We start from the raw sequence: 19195 nt of genomic DNA on the forward strand, positions 1-19195 counted from the left end.
AGGGGGGGTAGACTAGAAGACGTCTAAGGTCCTTTCCAGTTCTATTCTATTCTTTTTGCCTGCTGGCAAGGTAAGACTGACTTGACTTGAGATGCTATATTGATGTAGAAAAAAATGCTATCTGAGCCGTGATGCTTTACAGCAACACAGAGAACATGGTGGAAATGGAAGCAGGCACTATTGAGAAGAAACCTGGAAAAAATGGTTTCTGTGGGGGGCAGGCGGCTGCTTGATCCCGCCTTCTGATTTGCTGAGAAGTCTGCCTATACATATTGCATATTTAGAAAGAAGTATCTTAATATCTCTGTAGCAGTTCAGAGACATTTGGTGACCATGAATGGAAATATGTTGTGTGCTGAAACTTTCAACCTTGACAAGAGCTATACATCTTGAAAAGTATTCAGAAATAAGCATTACACTTTTTTTTTCTTTTTATGATGCTGTAATCCCTTGTATTGGGATGGAGCCGGGGCAACTGGTTGGAGCTGAGCATTTATTGGCCGGATGCCCTTCCTGATGCCACACGGAGTTCACAGCAGATATTTTCTCTTTCTGCCCTGATAAACAACTGCCACTCCCTATGACTGAATTCTCAACCTCCTCAGGGTGAGACAATCTCCTTAATCTCTAAGTCACCACGCTGCTCAAGCGTCACACAATTAAGGTTACTTAATTCTTAATTAAGGCAAGGACTGTAATGGAGTACCCCAGTAGCTATTCCAGCTGCTGAGTGGTTGAAAAGGCACCATTTCTCCTGTTTACCCCAAAGGGACAGCTAGCTTACTTTAGGGTTTTCACCATTTGTACCTGCTCATCTGACCCATCTTTGCAATCCAGGTCCCCATCACAGAGCCATTGCTTTCGGATGCATTCTCCACTTTCATGGCATTTGACTTCATCATTGTAGCAGTGCACCTGTTTGGGGACTGGGCAGTCTTCTTCATCGGAATGGTCCTTGCAATTGTAATTTCCATCACAGTGCAAGAAATAAGAAATACACTGCCCGCTTTTGCACTGGAAGTGCAGGTCACTGCATATGATCTGAGCTGCAAACAGATAATAATGTTTAACCTTCCCTTGTTTCATGCCCTCCTCAAAAACTTATCCAGACAGTACAAATCAATTAGTAAGTACCTATCAAGATTTTATAAAAGAATGCTATTCACCTTACATGGTAGAAGAGTAATATGTGCAGCAAAAGATTTATGTTCCCTGTTTTGGACATGACATTGTAATACCGCGTTTCCCCAAAAATAATATATTATATATTTCTTCCCACCCAAAAAGGTACCAAGTCTTATTTGAGGGGGATGTCATCCACTGACTCACCTCACATGTGTGCGTCGCCCCCTGCCTCCTTTTCACTGCCAGAGGCCTAACCCTAACCCTCCTCTAAGATCACAGACTACCTTGTAGAAACCACATTTCCTAGTTATGTGAGTGCAGAACAAGAGTTAGAAAGCCACTGCTCTCAGCCATGCAAGAGTCACAGTTATTAGAACTGAGGTGGTGCCTGCTTAAGCCCTTTGTTAAGTTCAAAATGTGGTTTTCACAAGGCAGCCTGTGATCGTAGAGCAGGTAGCAGTTAAACTTGTTGAGGAGTCTTTCGTGGCACGTGCAGGAAAAACCAAATTCATGCCTTATTTTGCTTTTGTGGCCTATTCTTCCCCCCACCCCCCAAATAGCTGAGGGAAAATATTTGGTAGAGATGGTGTGTCTGGTGTGGTTAGAAACAAGGAGACTGTGAGTTCTAGTCCCACCTTACGCTTGAATCAAACTGGATGGCCTTGGGCCAGTCACTCTCTCTCAGCCTTAGGATGTAAGCAATGGCAAATCACTCCTGAAATCTTGCCAAACAACAACATGTGGGAACTAGTTCCAAGAGTCTCCAAGAGTCAAACACTGACTCAAGACCACCAAAATTAATAAAAAAGTTAACTTGAGATAGGAAAGGCTGTCTTCACTGCGTGTAACTAAGAACCTGATATGGGAAAAGGGCTTCCTCCAGAAATCTAGGCAATGTAAGTCAATGTCACTACTTTAAATTTGCCTCAGAAAAACATATACAACCAACATAACTCTTTGAACCTTCAACCTAAATGTAGCTTCCTCTTGATTTCTTTTTCCAAAGCATCCCAAATAGAGACCATTGCCATAATCTAGTGAAGAGGTCATTAGGTAGAGTTGCTCAACTTGTTGGGACTCTATTTATGTTTATTAGCCTACCTCAAAGCTTGACTACCTCCAGCCACTGACCTACCCCACAAGTTTTCATCTGATTCAATGACAAGGAGAAATAGAAATGGGTATAACTAGCATTTATGTTGCATTGTCCCTGACCCCCTAGTCATTTAGCCAAGTAGCTTCAAATGTATTTCAAAGAATTTCCTGTTTATTCCAGCTACAACCTGCCTAAAAAACCAATAATCCAAAAACCGATTGTTCCTTCTTAGATATCTGTCTTTTTCTGCACTGGCTTACCACAGTTTTTTTCATCTGCCTCATCAAGGCAGTCTGGGTTTCCATCACATAACCAACTCTCCGGCATACAGCGAGTGTTGTCATCACAACGCAAAGCACAGAGGGGTGTTGGCATCCAGCAGCTAGATTCATCAGAGCCGTCAGGGCAATGTTGTACCCCATCACACTGGTACTTCTCATTTATACATCTGTGGTCACTCTGGCACTGGAAGACTCCTTTAAGAGAGACACATTACAATAAGCTCTTATATTCAGGCACTTAGTTACATATTTGCAGATTCCTTTCTTTTTCCTATTAAGCCGATTTCAGCACGGACTATTTACAAAGCCAGTTGCCATATTCAGTAAGAGCAGATTTCAATCTTTTACATAAGTAAGTCTGGCCTTGATGCAGATTTAACCACATTGATCAAGACTGTCTACAACATTAGGTTAAGAGTTGCTCTGTCTGCTCTTATACTGTAAGAACATGTGATGCTGTATTTGTTTTATTTAATTACTACTTGACTTAGATCATTCCCCATTCAATAGACTTCTGGCAGTCCACAAGTAAATTCCCAAACAACAACAAAAATTAGAAAGTTAAAATTAACAATAACATTAACACCAAGTAGTCAAGTAACAGGTAACTCCCAATATGTGGTGAAAAAGGACAATTCTCGTCACCTTCCTACAAGTCAAAAGTGTGGGAACCATCCAAAGGGGGCAACTATTCCCAAGAGCTTGATAACTACAAATACCTCCCTAATGCCTTGCCAAGAGGGAATCCAAAGCATCCTTTTACAGATTAATTGCATAAGATGGACAGATTCTACCCAGAAAAAAATGGTCCCCAAATATCCTGGATTCAGGTTAAAATGTTGAATTGTATTTGAAACACACAGGCAGCAAATGCAGTGCCTATTCCTTATGCTCCAAGCCACTAGCTTCAGGTTAAGATACCTCAGAACAAAACTGATAAAAATAACAGAAGCCCATTCGGCTCAAATGTTTGGTGTCCAGACTGTGAGAACTTAGTACCTGGGTTATTACAGAACAGGGAACAGTCTTCTTCATCAGATCCATCTGAACAATCTTGGTCCCCATCACAAATGTATTCGTGGGTGACACACTCTTTTCCATTCTTGCAAAGCAATTCTCCCCATCCACAAACCAGAGGTGTCACAACTTTGGCCTTTGTAGTAAATGCAGTATGTAGAACAATAGGTGCCATTGTTGAGGTGGTAGATGTAGTCCTGGGCACGGCTGTCATCAATTTTGTCTGTGGAACTGCTCTAGCCGTAGTATGAGGCAATTTAACAGTCGGATTTGAGACAGGAACCACTTGCGTTACAGCTAAAAAAAAAAATTGAATTGCAGAGTAAAAGGTTAACTTCACAGCTCTTTGTGTGTTCATGTATTTATATAGCACTATAGTTCTTGCATTTGATAACAAATTTTCTTCTTTTCTATGGAAAAATGGGAGTAGTTGCCTAAAAACCCAGGAAAGCTCAACCAATATGGGGTCATAGCAGAGGTAGTATTCAGCTGGTTCGCTCCGGTTTGGGTGAACCGGTAGCAGCGGCTGCAGGAGGCTCCTCCCACCTGCCCCAATGAAATGCACAAGGACTGCATAAGCACAAAAGGGCAGTGACATGCGGTGAGGTTTATGGCTGGTGAGGCTGGTGACATCATCAGGAAGGCGGGGAATGGGACCACGTGTGCTGGAAGCTGAGGCTGCCTCAGCCTCCAGCACATGTGATCCCATTTCCCGCCTTCCTGAGCGTGCTCCGCCGGCTTGCGCTCCGCAGTCCTCGAACGTGACTGGGGAATGACGAGAACCTTCCTGCCTCTGCTGGACTTTGCAGTCCAGCAGAGGCAGGAAGGTTCTCAGCGTTCCCCAGTCGCTTTCGTGGCTTCGTCATCCAGGAGCACCGACAACATTTCTGCCTCCGCAGCTCACAGGCGCAGACGGACAGAGGTAGCCAGATTGGCGCCGAGGCAGTCCGGTGGGCGAGCGACCGAGGACCTCCATCGCTCGCTCTTTCATCCGCCCGGACCGCCTTGGCGTCGTTCTGGCTACATCTGTCCAGCCGCGCCCAGAAGCTGCAGAGGCAGAAATGTTTTCGGCTCTCCCGGATGACGAAGCCACGAAAGCGACTGGGGAACGACGAGAACCTTCCTGCCTCTGCTGGATTTTGTGCAAGTCCAGCAGAGGCAGGAAGGTTCTCGTCATTCCCCAGTCACTTTCGTGGCTTCGTCATCCGGGAGCGCCGAAAACATTTCTGCCTCCGCAGCTCACGGCGCGGACGGACGGAGGTAGCCAGAGTGGTGCCGAGGCAGTCCAGTGGGCGAGCGACCGAGGACCTCCATCGCTCGCTCGCTCTTTCGTCCGCTCGGACTGCCTCGGCGTCGCTCTGGCTACATCCGGACGGCCGCGCCCGGGAGCTGCGGAGGCAGAAATGTTGTCGGCGCTCCCGGATGACGAAGCCACGAAAGCGACTGGGGAACGTCGCTTTCATGGCTTCATCATCCGGGAGCGCCGAAAACATTTCTGCCTCCGCAGCTCCCAGGCGCGGCCGGGCGGATGTATATAATATTATAATATTATATAATATTATAATATTATAATATTATATATATGTGTGTGTGTGTGTGTGTGTGTTATATTTGTACTGATAAATAAATAAAGGGAGAGGTTGTAACACAAATACATATATATATATATTTGTTTTCGTAGATTTTCACGGGTGTAGGTATGCTGGTTTTGTTGTATTCGGGTCTTTTCCCGTGTAAGGTTGAGATTGTCTTTGCAACGTTTCGTCAGGATCTGACCTGCCATCTTCAAGCAATTTTAAGCCCACATTGCTTGAAGAGGGACGTGCGGTCAGGGGAGGCAAGGGAGGCAGAGCCTCACCTCTCTTAATGAAATAATAGTATATAATAATATTATTATATACTATTATTTCATTAAGAGAGGTGAGGCTCTGCCTCCCTTGCCTCCCCTGACCGCACGTCCCTGCAAAAGGGGGTACACATGTGTAGACACAGCGCGTGCGCTCCCATTTGCGAACCTGTAGGGAAGGGAAGGGAATTTCACTGCTGGGTCATATCATCCTTTGAGTATTTCAATCCCCCTCAAAAGATTGAAAGGTGTTACCAGCCTTCACATCAGAATGAAAATGTTTACCTACTGCACGTTTTTAAGGATCAGTCACTTAAAAGAAAAAGAACCTCCTTTGCTTTCTCTTATTTAAAATATGCTGTGAAACTATAACATTACATCACTGTAAAATAGATTATATAAAGACACTGCATATCAAATAAATTAAGCAAAATCAAAACATATTTTACACACTAAGTGAAGACAGTCCTTGGATTTAGGATTGTAACCCAATCATCCAATTTACTTTTATATAGAGTTCTGCAGCAGAGTAATAAGAGTTTTTAGCTACCAGTGTACACAATTCTAATTATTACTAAATTATTATTCCTAAAAAGTTACTAGTAAAAGTTAAAAGATTATTCATATGAGGTAACAGCAGAAACATTAGCAAAAAGCCCACTGTGGACCCATTTTCCATTCCTGCTTATATACTGAGGACTTTTTTGGTATGATGGTTAAAAATACAAGGAGAGAAACTAAGCGACAATGGGTTCTAGCTCTGTCTTAGATACAGAAGCTGGCTGGGTGATTTTGAACCTTAGCAAGGACAAACCACTTATGAAAATCTTGCCCAAAATCCTGCAGACATGTCTGGTCAATTTCAGGTCTGACTTGAAAGCACTAACAACCAAAGAAACAAATAACTAGTCTTTAAAGATAGCCAAATAGATAAAAGGTATATTAACTTTTTGAACTTTATAACCAAAATAGTCCTCTGTTAGAAGGAAGCAAATCACCAATACAAAGAATCTGGTGACCACCAGAGTCTTAAACCCCCCCCCCCTTTTTTTTTTCCTAACCATAAACCTAAGTCTTCTGAGGGCAGAATGCATGGAACACTCCTTCCTGTAACCTTTTGCCTCTGGTTTCCAAGTTGCAATTTATTTTATTAGGGTGCCACCACCATGAGGTGGTAGTGCTAATCTGTACTGCTAGAACACTTATAAAGCATTATTAACACTGGGCAGCTATTTTACACTATCTTTAATCTGCTGAACACTTTCTATTCAATTTGAGGCAAGCAGCAACATACCCCATTTTCAGGTCATGCATGATTGCCTGAAGCTGGTTCTTGGCTCAAACTTAATGACTATAATTTTTAATTGAGACTTAGAAGAACCAAGACCACAACCAAAGTAGTAGGTTGCCTTATAATTTGAGTCTGCTTTTTTTAAAAATCTTCTCACAGTTCTATAAAGATGCTATTCTATTCCAGGAGCTACAAAGGGGACAAAACCCAGGAATCTGGCAAATCAAATCAAAGGTCAACTCTAAGTATCTGCCAGTCTTCCTTGAGACATTTAGGTATAGGCTGATCCTGCAGAAATTGCTTCAGCATATAGAAAGCTACCAATTCAAGCTGCCACCAAAGCAATCCACCTACTGTCAAACTGGAAGTCACTCTCCAAGTAAAGATTTTTGCCTGGCCATCACTTACTATTCACTGGCAAGGCAGGGGCTGGAACTTGCTTACCACTTTTCAAATCTGTGTCAAAGACGAAGAGTGCCTTTTTTACTTTAGCTACTTGCACAGTGGAGGCCTCCATTGACTTCATGTTCCAGATCGTAAGTGATGTGCCATTGAATGTGACCAGGTAAGGCCTATAAGCAGCTGCCACTTCATCGGACCAACCCTGCTTCAGATTATATTTCCGGTGGGTAATGACATTCAGTACATTAAGCACTATGATAACAGAAACAGTGCAGATATTAGAATCCCTTTGTGACAGGTGGAAGCAAATACTCTAGATGTATATCTTCTTTCAAGAAGCAATGCATTGAGTAGTCTAACTTTAAAGACCAAACCAGCTGACAGATCTAACATTTTCATATGAACGCTGTAATAAAGTGACTTAGACGTATCTAGAGCAGTGTTTTTCAACTCTGGTGATTTTAAGACTTAAGAATCCCCCAATCAGCATGCAAGGGTGTGATGAGCTAAACGGCTTATTCTAATTCTTAACCACAAACCTAACTTGCTCTTTAGCTAGTCAAATGTAAATACCTGCTACTAGGAGCACATCAAATTGAAATGAGATAAATGTAGGCTTGTACTACATTTCCATAGTGTTTCATATTTTAGCCCAATCTCCATAAATAATAATTCGGTTACCCATGTCTTTTGAAGTCCAGAAAAAATTGCATGAACTTGTATCCAGAACTAATGGAGTATCTTCTGTCCAGGTTTCATTCCACACTTCCTTGATTAGTCCACTTTTCAGAGGGTGGAGCTGGATGCGTTTGCCACTTTCAAGCCAGAGGAGAGATGACCTCTGCCAGTCCATGTAGAGCTGCCATATAATATTCTTGAGGGCCGCATGATAAAGGATCTTTGTCACCAAGCCAACAAACGTGGTAGTCTTAATTTTAGTTCTGTCACAAGTTAACCAATAAACATCTCCTGATGGTATATCAACAGTTGCTGCACAGACTACAAAGGGAAGAAAAGAGAAATCAGCTACTTTCCTCCATAATCCTTAACTAACTTGCTGGATAGAAAATGGCCATTTGCTCTTTCTGTGTAGAAAACTAAACCTTAAAAATAGAATAAACTGCTAGTAAAAAGAGGCAGAAACTATTCAGATCCAAGATTCTTCAATAGGCAGACATAGAGCTCTAGAATCTGTGGGAACTAGTCCTCTCTCACAAGTTAATACTTTCCTTCTTGCCATGTGTTTCTCCTAGCTGGTTATAGAAAACCTTTTTGCAGTTCCACTGATATCTACCAGGCCACGTTGCCACCACCATCTACTACCTACATTCATTGTCATCATTCTGGAATTGAGCCAATGAATGCTCTGAATGTGCCTTCCTTCTGTAATATGGATTCCTTGATTAGAGAAGTCAAAGTGTTAGTAGTGGCTGTTGTACCAGCTTTTAACTGACTTTTGGTTAACTCAGGAAGCTAAGCAAAATGAGGGAGAGAAGGTTTGGTGTAGCTGTTTTAAGGCATCAGAATAGAAACTGGGAAACTAAATTCTAGTCCCACCTTAGGGACAAAACCACCTGGGTTTGGTTGGAAGTTGGGGGTTCAACATAACAAGCATTCAGAATTATTTTCATTTAGTTTATCTAAGGACAGAATGAATAGATTAATAGATTAAGACCAAACATACTATGCATATTAACTATGCCCTTTCCTTTGTTTCATCTAAAACAGGAATAGGTCTCAAAATCCTCACCTCCAAAGCATTTTAGAGTCTAACAGTTATTTGTAGATAACCTAAATAGAACCTTTGTGTAATTCTCAAGTCTTTGATCCAATGTTAAGGATTGTGGTGCTTGGGATCAATATGGCCTCAGATTTCTCTCTACAATCACTATTCTATAATGTAATAATTCCTAATCCAATCACTATATTCCAATCTTGCCAGTGGGAGATAATGTCTGTTTAGTTCAAAGTTTCTATGCCTATTTTGATTTTTTTTTAAATTCCTCAATTAAATTCCTAACAAAGGGACTACGGTATATTTCCTTCTTTGTCCTAAAATGTTTTATTCATGGGAAAGATTAAAACAAACACTCAGTATGGATATGGTGATTAAAACATACAACCAGCATGCTCAAGATTCAACATCTGTTTTTCAGGTTACAAATCTTCAGTTCTATCTTATTAGCCTTCTCTGTCAATATTCCACATTCAGAAATTGGTATTGAGTGATCTGTTTCTTTTCTTCCAAAAATATCCAAAAACATGGAATTACTTTAAGTTTTAACCAAGTTTTTTTAAAGTAATTTCATCCTTAGCAGTGGTACAATCCATCATGTGCATACCTCCTTCAAATCAAATAAAATTAAATATGAAAGTAACTTCCTGTTGTTATGTAGGCATCTACCTCAATTTCACCTTCCTGCATACACAACAAGATGCCAAAGCCAAACCTTCTTGCAGAGGAATGAGTCTTTAAGTGGTTATACACTTCAGGGTCAAATTCTTCTACATAATTCTACAGCAGTTTTTTTTCAAATTCATCAGTTTTAAGAGGTATGGACTTCAACTCCCAGAATTCCCCAAGCTGGTTGGGGAATTCTGGGAGCTGAAATCCCCACCTCTTAAAGTTGCTAAGCTTGAGAAACTCTGTTCTACAGGCTTTTGCTCTCTGTTCTTGGATGTCCTTAAACACACGATAAAAAGTATTCCTTTTTGTGCAACTGTAAAACCTAAAAAAATGTTGGCATTAGCAAAAAAGTGAGGTCTTTATGGCATTATACCAGAAAATCTATAATACCCAAGAGAGTAAACTACTGAGAAATCTAGTTATGAATATGTATTCTAGCTGCCAGAAACATCAATTTCTTCATTTTTTGTGGTTTTAACACTGATTGGAGGCAGTTCTTTTAGAAGGCTGCTAATAACCTGTAGGTTATGTCAACATATCAAGGCTTGGAGTAATTTTAACACTAAGAGCTGTATTATATTTCACTTATACCAATGGATAGTGCTTCACCTGGAGAGTTTGTAGGAATTATTAATTTTGTCTTTGTTGCTATATTGTAGCGCATCAGTTCTCCTTTGTGATCAATCCAGTAGAGGAATCCTCTTTTCCAATCCATGTCCTGAAAATAGATTATTTCTGGCCATTCAGGTATCAGGGGTTGATGCTGCTGAATTACATCTTCTGGTCCAATGTGCACTTGGAAAATTTCATGGTCAGTAGAATACACAACTTTCAATTCTGTCAAAGTACACATAGGAAGAATATCACTTTGGAGACTAACTTCACCAGTCATTCAAGCACCAAGAACATTCACTTAATATTGTACCTAAGAATCGCAATAGCCTTTGGCTTTCTATATCAACAGCTGGCATTAGTGCTTCCTTGAATGGAGAAAATATAAATAGCCTGGTTTCTAGTTATAAGCCATTCTTCACAGAACTTGGAAATTGTTTTGTCAAAAGAAATTAAGACATGGTTAAACATATTCTAGCTGTATATTTGTATTTGCCTGAAGGTCTGCTTTAAGTCTTTTGACAGCTAGCAAGGACCAGCTACTAACCTTACTGCCATTGGCTTTTGATATATTAAGATAATGGATGACAAAGGGATCAAAACAACAATTGGATATAAGAGGTAGCTACCCAAACCATCATTAACCTATCTTTCCTCTGTCAACAGCTAAAGCATATTCAGTATATGCATCACATCACAACAGCTGACGTCTAAAATATACGAGTCTCAAAACTAGTATTTAAAAGGTCAAGAGAGAGTTTCCACCAATGTTCCAGGGACTTATGGTCTTCCAGTTGCATCCGAGAATTATAGACCTACCTCCACATTCACCAGAAGCTAGAAGAAAAGTACCCGTTGGACAGGCGCATTTGTAGCCTTTGGAATGAACTGGTGACAAAAGACAAATGTGGCTGCACACTCCAGGTAAACATGCATTTGTGTTATCTAGAAATTAAGGGAATATGTTAGTATTCAAGGCTAATTAACCTCTTCTCCAAACTATGTAATTTATTCACTTAGGGCTGTACAATGCTTTGGAGTCAAAGGAAAAGATGCTCCAGAGCAGGAGTCTCCAAACTTGGCAACTTTAAGTCTTGTGGATTTCAACTCCCAGAGTTTTGGGAGTTGAAGTCCACAAGTCTTAAAGTTGCCAAGGTTGGAGACACCTGCTCTGGAGCATAGGTGCAATACTTGGCTACAATGTCTTAAACCAAATCTTTTTCCCCAGGATCAACCTACAGCTACTGAAGGCAGCAATTTTAGGAAAATGTGTTGTTTTTTTAAAAAATTACAGACATATGGTACGCAATTAACTCAGGTGCTCTGAAGCAAATGTTGCCTTCAGACCTAAGTGCTCCACAATTCTACCATGAACCCAAGAAAGACCTTTCAACCTTTGGCTCAAATGAAGTTGCTTTAGATGTATCTCCTGGTTGCCTCTTCAACCTCCCTACATGTTCCTGATTATCATTTAATACAATCACCACTATATACTGTAATTCTCCCCAAGCAAGTTTATTACAACTGCTTATGAATTCCTACAGTGTATCCCAGAAACACCCATGGGGGAGAAAATGTAAATTATTTTTTCTTAGTAGCTCAGCCCTGCTTATGGCTTGCCAAAGAGATCAACTTACTTAGTGACTGCTGTAACTCGTGCAATACTGTGAAGGAAGAGATTGAGGCATCCAGCAGTGTACCAACACCGGGTGAGGTGCGAGATGCATAAAACAAGTGAGTTCCAGTGCTCCAGAAGAACATATTTTCAAATATAGCAAGTCTTAGGGGATCCTGATTTTTCAGCATTGTATCAGGGAAAGTGTGTCTTCCAGAACCATCTACTTTTACTGTTTCAATGGACTAAAAAAAAAAAAGCAATTTGAAAACAGCATTCAGACTTACAGAACTATCACTAATTGTTTTAATTAACTAGCCATGTTTTCTGATAACCAAGGCAATTCTGTATGGCATTTTTTTTGCTCAAATTCTTCTGATTATATGGTTTATACATTGTGGCCCTCTACATGGATTAATAGGGACACAGTGGCTCAGTGGCTAAGACACTGAGCTTGTCAATCAGAAGGTTGGCAGTTCGAATCCCTAATGTCCCATAACAGAGTGAGCTCCCGTTACTTGTCCCAGCTTCTGCCAACCTAGCAGTTCAAAAGCATGTAAAAACGCAAGTAGAAAAATAAGGGACCACTTTTGGTGGGAAGGAGTTCTGTGCGCCTTTGGCATTTAGTCATGCTGGCCACATGACCATGGAGATGTCTTCAGACAGCACTGACTCTTTGGCTTTGAAACTGAGATGGGCACTGCCCCCTAGAGTCAGAAACGACTAGCACATATGTGCAAGGGGAATCTTTACCTTTACCTTTATATGGATTAATGCTAGCAATTCAACCCTTTCATATCCTCATTTGAGAACAATTCTGCAGAGGATTCGATCAATTCAGGAAAATATTTTTGCTTCTGAACAGACATTTAAAAGAATTGTTCAGCCAGATTGTTTAGCCTTATGCAGCAGGGATTTTTTTTTAAATTCCCTGAGCATTTTCCAAAGTTATCTAAAAAGCCAAATAAAAAGATTTTCACAAAATTTAGAATCAGTGGAAATATAGCAAAAATAATAAGGATCATTTCAAATCTATAGCCCTCTGAACCCTTAGTCTAAGTCATATATAAAACTCTCTGTACAGATTGTCATTCTAGGACCCCTTTGTTTGGCTCCCTATTGAAATAGATGGACTGCAACAAGTATAAAAATGTAATGGTTTCCCTGAGCAGAAACATGAAAAATTGATATATGGTATTAAATGTAACAACAATATTATATTTAATTAAAGAACATAAACACATTATTAGGATTTGTTTTAATAAATCATGAGAGAGAAGGGAGGAGGGAGGCAAGGAGAGAGAGAGAGATGTGGAGATGCAAACCATAGGTAGCTTTGCATTTGGGATGGGCTGAATTGCACACCTTTTTATACATACTGATCCAATAGAGTCTACTAGTGATGTAATCAAGAGTCAATCCCACGGGCTCTTCAGCAAATACTACCACAAGCACATGTCTGTCTGATCCATCCATCCCTGCAGCTTCTATTACAGTCCTGCCCTTTTCACCACAATTCACCCAGTACATGTATCTGTGATAAGACAGAAAACCAGAGCAAAAAGCTTCAAGAGCAGTGGTCTTGAAATAGGACTCTTTAGTCACTCATCCAGTTTGTTACCACACATGAAGGACTTACACACTCTTAGATCAGGATCTTCTCAGCAGCTGAGCAATATTATGTAATGTTGTATAGTATCACGGGGACCAAAAATTATAAGAATGGAGTTAAACGTTTATCAAATTTCTAGGTTTAAAAATTTCTGAGATTATGCTACAGGCAGTCTTCAACTTACAACCACAACGGACGCCAAAATGTCTGTTGCAAAGTGAGACATTAGTTAAGTGAATTTTGCCCCATTGTACGACTTTCCTTGCCACAGTTGCTAAGTGAATCACTGCAGTTGTTAATAACATGGTCCTTAAATGAATTCGGTTTCCCCTTTGACTTTGCTTGTCACCAGGTCACAAAAGGGGATCACGGGACACTGTAACCATCATAAATATACACTGCAACTATCATAAGCATGAGTCACTTGCCAAGTGTCCACATTTTGATCACACAACCATGAGAATGCCACAATGGTCGTAAGTGTGAAAAATAGTCATGTCACTTTTTTTTAGTGCTATTGTATCTTCGGATGGTCACTAAACAGTTTTAAGTTGAAGACTAACTGTATGTAAAGATGTGGGATTCCTGCCCTAACGGCTTATGGGATTTCTGGAGAGAACAGTGAAATCTTACTAAATTTGGTAATCTCTTGAAACTTTGGGCATTTTGAATAAATAGTTTGTGTCTTGGAGATATTATATGGGGAGGCTTCAAATATGCATGAAATTACGTCACTATGACAATACTGTAAATACAGTACTGTCTATTCTGGAACTCGTACCTTTTTTGTGGAAATGTAATCAGCTGCTCTGGCAACAGATTTTTCTCCAGGATCTTTACATAGCCCCTACCATCATTCAAACCAGCAAAGATAGCACGAGGAAAATTGCTGGCCCAGTATAACTGCCCCGTGAACCAGTCTACAGAGATGCTGTTGATGCCACTGACATCTATAGACAAAATTAAGAGAAATTCAAGAAGACAAAATATGGGAAGAGGCTCAGTGAGTTTTTGTTATAGTCCATCTGTAACTTGTAGGGTTCTATAAACACCCTACATAAATATTCTTTTGTAAAGGGGCTTGTTAAGTATATCTCCTTTTGGAGACTAGAGTTGAGTAGCAGACGGTAGCAAGGAATGTGCCGCTGAATAGTCACGCTATCAATCACATCCGCTGAAGTTAAAACAAGGATAACTTTACTTGCGTTAACAAAAATAAAGTAGGATAAACATTCTCCAAAACAAGCGATAAGTAGTCTTGAATTATATATACAGTCTATGATACAACACGTTGGTTTACAGATGCTCAACTCACAATTCATCATGTAGACAGGTAACTAACATACAGAGTAGCCACCATCCAATACACAGTATTCACCTCCAATAACAAGCATGGAGAACATACAGAAACAACCAGGAACAAAACAGTAGTAGTTCCCATTCCCTCTTATGGCTGATTAAAGCAACAGCATCCAATCACATCTCACTTGAGCATTTAAAGTGATAGATACATTATTTCAATCATGGCATATATATTTTGCCAACCCAAGACTAGGGTTACATCCCTAACAGGACTCTTTACATTGCTTCTCTCTGAGGCTTAAGAGGTCTCTGTGTAATATTTTGCTTGCTATTTCACCTTCCTGTAAATTCAACCACACGATAATAGGATATATTCCATTTATTCATCAGTGTAATCGTCTAATTATGTCTTCATCAATGGTCATCTTCTATTATGTAGAAAATATAGAAAATGTTGCATTTTTTAAGATCAGATTTTCTCTAGTGTTTGGGCTTTGGAGAGTTAACTGGAAATATCAGTGCCTTGACTAACCCATGACTTACATTACACATTGGTCTTCTTCTCAAACTATAAAAAGGTGGGAAATTTGCTCAGTATTAGGTGGAAAGGAAGATTTGGGGGCTTACTATAGTGGATTTATGCCATGGCAAGCTTTGAGACACACATTTTGCCTGTTAAATCTCAACCTCCTCAGAAGGAGGGGGGAAAGCCTTAATTTTTACTCCCACATATTCTGATAGGCTCTAGGAATTGTGTTCGGTTCTAAAGGAATGCCACACAATTCTGTATGAAAAGACAAACTGAGGCACAGTTAACTGCAAACTGATTTAAGGTTCATCCCAAAGAAAATTAGGATTCACCTAGAACTGAAGCTGAACATTGCTTTTGCTGAAGTATAGAGGCAAAAATAGAAGGGTTAGTTTTTGATTCTGGATTTACCCGCAATAAACAATTTTACCTGGATAAAGAATCATCTCACTTTTTCCAGACACATAAACATGAAGTTTTTTATCTTCACCAACCCAATAATAGCTTTTCCTTAAGAGGTCGTAAGCAATGGAGACAGCCTTTGTTTTTGTAGATACTAGAATCTCCTGGTGATGTGTCTTTAAATCCAGGAGAGCAAGACCTTGAGGGGCAGCTAGTAGCATTTTGGTAGTCCCATCTGGAAAAGAACACAAACTTTAATTACCTTTGCTTTAAGACACAGTCAAACTCACCCATCCCAATATGAAGCCCTCTTGATCTGAGCCAGCATTGCACCTCTTAGAATTCTTAACCAGCTAACAATATATAGCATTTAATTGTGTCTCAAATTACTTGTAAATTCTGACTCCAGTGAAACTAAGAGATCTCGTTTTTTTCCAGCCCCTTAGACTCATTGCAGGCTAATTGTACTGTACACTGAAATCTTACCTATAACATTGCACATGGTTCCATTGAAGAGTTCATATCCTTCAACACAGTCACAGGTAAAGGAACCTAATGTGTTCTTGCATAATTGATTACAAGGACTGTATGCTATTTCACACTCATCAATATCTGGAAAGAACAAAACAGGCTGTTGAAAGTTGCTATAAATTGTAAAGGCAGTTGCATCAAAACTTTAATCATTTATTGAAAACATTAGGTGTACATAATAAACTTGGGAAGATCCTGGAAAAAAATAATCAAGCAATAGATCTGCAAACACCTAGAAGCAAGCAAAGCTATAACCAGAAGCCAACATGGGTTTACCAAAAACAGATCATACCAAACAAATGTTAGTTCATTATTTGACAAAGTGATAAAATTAGTGGACCAGCAAAATGCTGTGGACATAGTATACTTGGATTGCAATAAGGCATTTGACCAAATAGACCACAACCTACGTCTTGGTAAACTAAAAAAAATGTGGAATAGACAGCATCACCACCAGATGGATTCGTAACTGCTTAACAATCCGCACTCATTGTGCAGTCCTTAATGGAACTACATTTACATGGAAAGAAATAAACAGTGGGGTACCCCAAGTTTATGTTTTAGGCTCAGTACTCTTCGATAGCTTCATAAACGATTTAGATGAGGGAATAGAAGGGGATCTCATCAAATTTTCAAATGACACCAAACTGACAGGAATAGGCTAAAGATCCAAAAGGATCTTGACAGACTTGAACACTGGACCCTATACATTCAGGGTAAAGTTAAGGTTTTATACTTAGGCAGGAAAAACCAAATGTACAGGTATAAAGTTAGTGGAAGCTAGCTCAACAGCAGCAATTGTGAGAGGAATCTTGGAGTTCCAGTGGACAACCACTTATGAGCCAGCCGTGTGCAATAGCAGCAAAAAAAAAACCAATGCAATCATAGGTTGCATTAATAGAGGGATAGAATCAAGACCATGGGACATATTTGTACTGCTTTATAAAACCTTAGTAAGGCCACTCTTAGAATACTGCATCCAGTTTTGGTCATCAAATTATAAAAATGATGTTGAGACCCTGGAAAGATGCAGAAAAGAGCAACAAATATGATTAGGGGGCTGGTGGCTAAAATGGTTGCAAGAACTGGGTATGTCTAGTCTAGAGAAAAGAAGGACTAGGGCTGACATGATGACAATATTTCAATATTTGAGGGACTGCCACAAAGAGGAATGGGTCAACCTATTTTCCAAAGCATCAGAAGGCCAGACAAGAAGCAAGAGATGGAAACTAATAAAGAAGAGAAGCAACCTAGAACTAAGGAAAAACTTCCTGACAGTGAAAAGAGTTAACCAGTGGAAGAAACGAGTTGCCTTCAGAAGTTGTGAGTCCTCCATCACTGGAGGTTTTTAAGAGATTGGGCAGCCAGTTGTATAGTGTCTCTTGCTTGTGCAAGGGCTTGGACTAGGAGACTTTCAAAGTCTCTTACAGCTGTGTTATTGTTATTGGCATTGTTTAATTGTCTAATACATTAGAAAATGTAGTTTCTATTTTATGGTAAGTTCCCATTTCCACTTTAAAAGTTCAGTTCCCTCAACTGCTGAATTTGAGGCAGTTGCTTAAGTAGTCAGTTCCTACTTGTAATATTTGTTACAACTTACAATTGAGAATATATATATCAATCTAGCTCAGGGATTGTCCCTTTGCATTCATACCTGAACAGTTTTGACCATCAGCAAGAAGTTCCCAGCCAGCAGCACATGAACAATTGACACCCCAAAATGTCTCTGTACATTTCTCCATGCAGCCACCATTATTCAGAGAGCATTTTTTGCCTGGAAAAAAAACAGAAGCAAGAATTACTCCCTCGTTCAAGTCTTGATTAGGGAAAAATAATATTAACAGATCATGCTGTTAGGGTTTATTACCACAAGACCAGGGTTCATCAGTGCCATCCAAGCAATCTGCCATTCCGTTGCACATTAGAGATTCCAAAATGCATTTCCCTTGATCACAATGGAACATTGTTTCTGGGCAGTGAGCTGTATTCCAGAAATTTAAAAAAAACCACATTTATACATGGTTCGCACTGATTGCAAGTCAATCTGTCACCAACATAAATTCATATATCCTTTTCTTCAAAGCTACAACCTGTTTTCTCAAAGCGATATTCACACAGTATTTCTAGACATAAGCACATTCCAGATGAAGAGTAGGAAAAATGGTATATTCTGAACAAATGGACCTATTATCTGGGGAGGGGAGCAGACTTTCTTCTACTAGTCAGAAGCTGGATGTTCCCCTTTCAGGTATACCTGAATTCCTGTTTTGAAAAGAGGATGGGACTAGACAAACATACAGATTTCCCTTCCAGCTTTGTGACTGTGGACAAGTACAAAACAACTCTACTTGAACCTGGTACCGTCCCCATGTGCTTGGAATGAATGCACCTCTTAGAAGCCTCACATTAGCTGGTTCCCATTGATATTCACTAAAGATTTGTAACATCTTTTGGAGTCATCCAATCATCATGGCACAAAAGTAACAGTAATGAGAACGGTTTTCATGCCACTTCAATGATAGTTAGGCAATACAATAAAAATGTGCTAAGTCACTAGTGGGAAAATGGCCCAAAACTTCCATTAGCTTCCAAGTAACAAGTGATACAACTGTGTTTCTAATTCCTTAGCACAGGCATGTATATGTTAATCAAACAGACCTACAACCCAACTGTAAAGACCTGCCTCAGTTACCTTCTCAAGAAAGTAAAACTCTTGAGGCAGATTTTATTATCCAACCATCTGAAGAGTTTCATATAAGATTAGTTCAAAAGCTGATCTCATAACTTACATATTTCAACTTTGGGGGCACTAAGAAGCTTAGTTTGGGTTTCTGAGTCAAATAGATTGTTGATACCAAGTCCAGGTGTTTATATGCTTAAGAACATGATGCAATTATCAAAATCATTTCATCAGCATTGCTATTCAATTAAACACGTAATAGCTGGACAAGGTACGAGTTACTGATATTTAAGATGCACAGTTAAAACCTAATTCTGGAGAATAAAACATTGTTACTATTCAGCTGCTTTTTCACAGCATGTATTGTCTTCGGCCTATTATTTTTCAAAAAAGAAATGCCACATTAAAAAAAAGTTATTTTCCTGCAAATCATGAATCTAAATCAGC

At 39.8% G+C, this 19195-nt stretch overlaps 1 protein-coding gene across 1 annotated transcript in view; it reads right to left on the bottom strand.

Moving 5' to 3' along the window:
* The window catches only part of LOC309385653 (uncharacterized protein), a 52586-nt gene that overhangs the window by 20855 nt on the left and 12536 nt on the right, over positions 1-19195 (bottom strand). The window contains exons 5-18 of the mRNA XM_081940287.1: positions 17936-18049; positions 17723-17842; positions 16024-16149; positions 15566-15772; positions 14086-14254; positions 13058-13226; positions 11715-11937; positions 10897-11022; positions 10075-10302; positions 7740-8057; positions 7101-7310; positions 3502-3816; positions 2482-2697; positions 808-1046 (exon numbers count right to left, since the gene is read on the bottom strand). Coding sequence (XP_081796413.1) covers positions 808-1046; positions 2482-2697; positions 3502-3816; positions 7101-7310; positions 7740-8057; positions 10075-10302; positions 10897-11022; positions 11715-11937; positions 13058-13226; positions 14086-14254; positions 15566-15772; positions 16024-16149; positions 17723-17842; positions 17936-18049 — 2780 coding nt within the window. The remainder of the gene's footprint in view (positions 1-807; positions 1047-2481; positions 2698-3501; positions 3817-7100; positions 7311-7739; positions 8058-10074; positions 10303-10896; positions 11023-11714; positions 11938-13057; positions 13227-14085; positions 14255-15565; positions 15773-16023; positions 16150-17722; positions 17843-17935; positions 18050-19195) is intronic.

The sequence above is a fragment of the Natrix helvetica genome (assembly GCF_964273705.1).
Source record: "Natrix helvetica genome assembly, chromosome: 2".
Classification (NCBI taxonomy): domain Eukaryota; kingdom Metazoa; phylum Chordata; class Lepidosauria; order Squamata; family Natricidae; genus Natrix; species Natrix helvetica.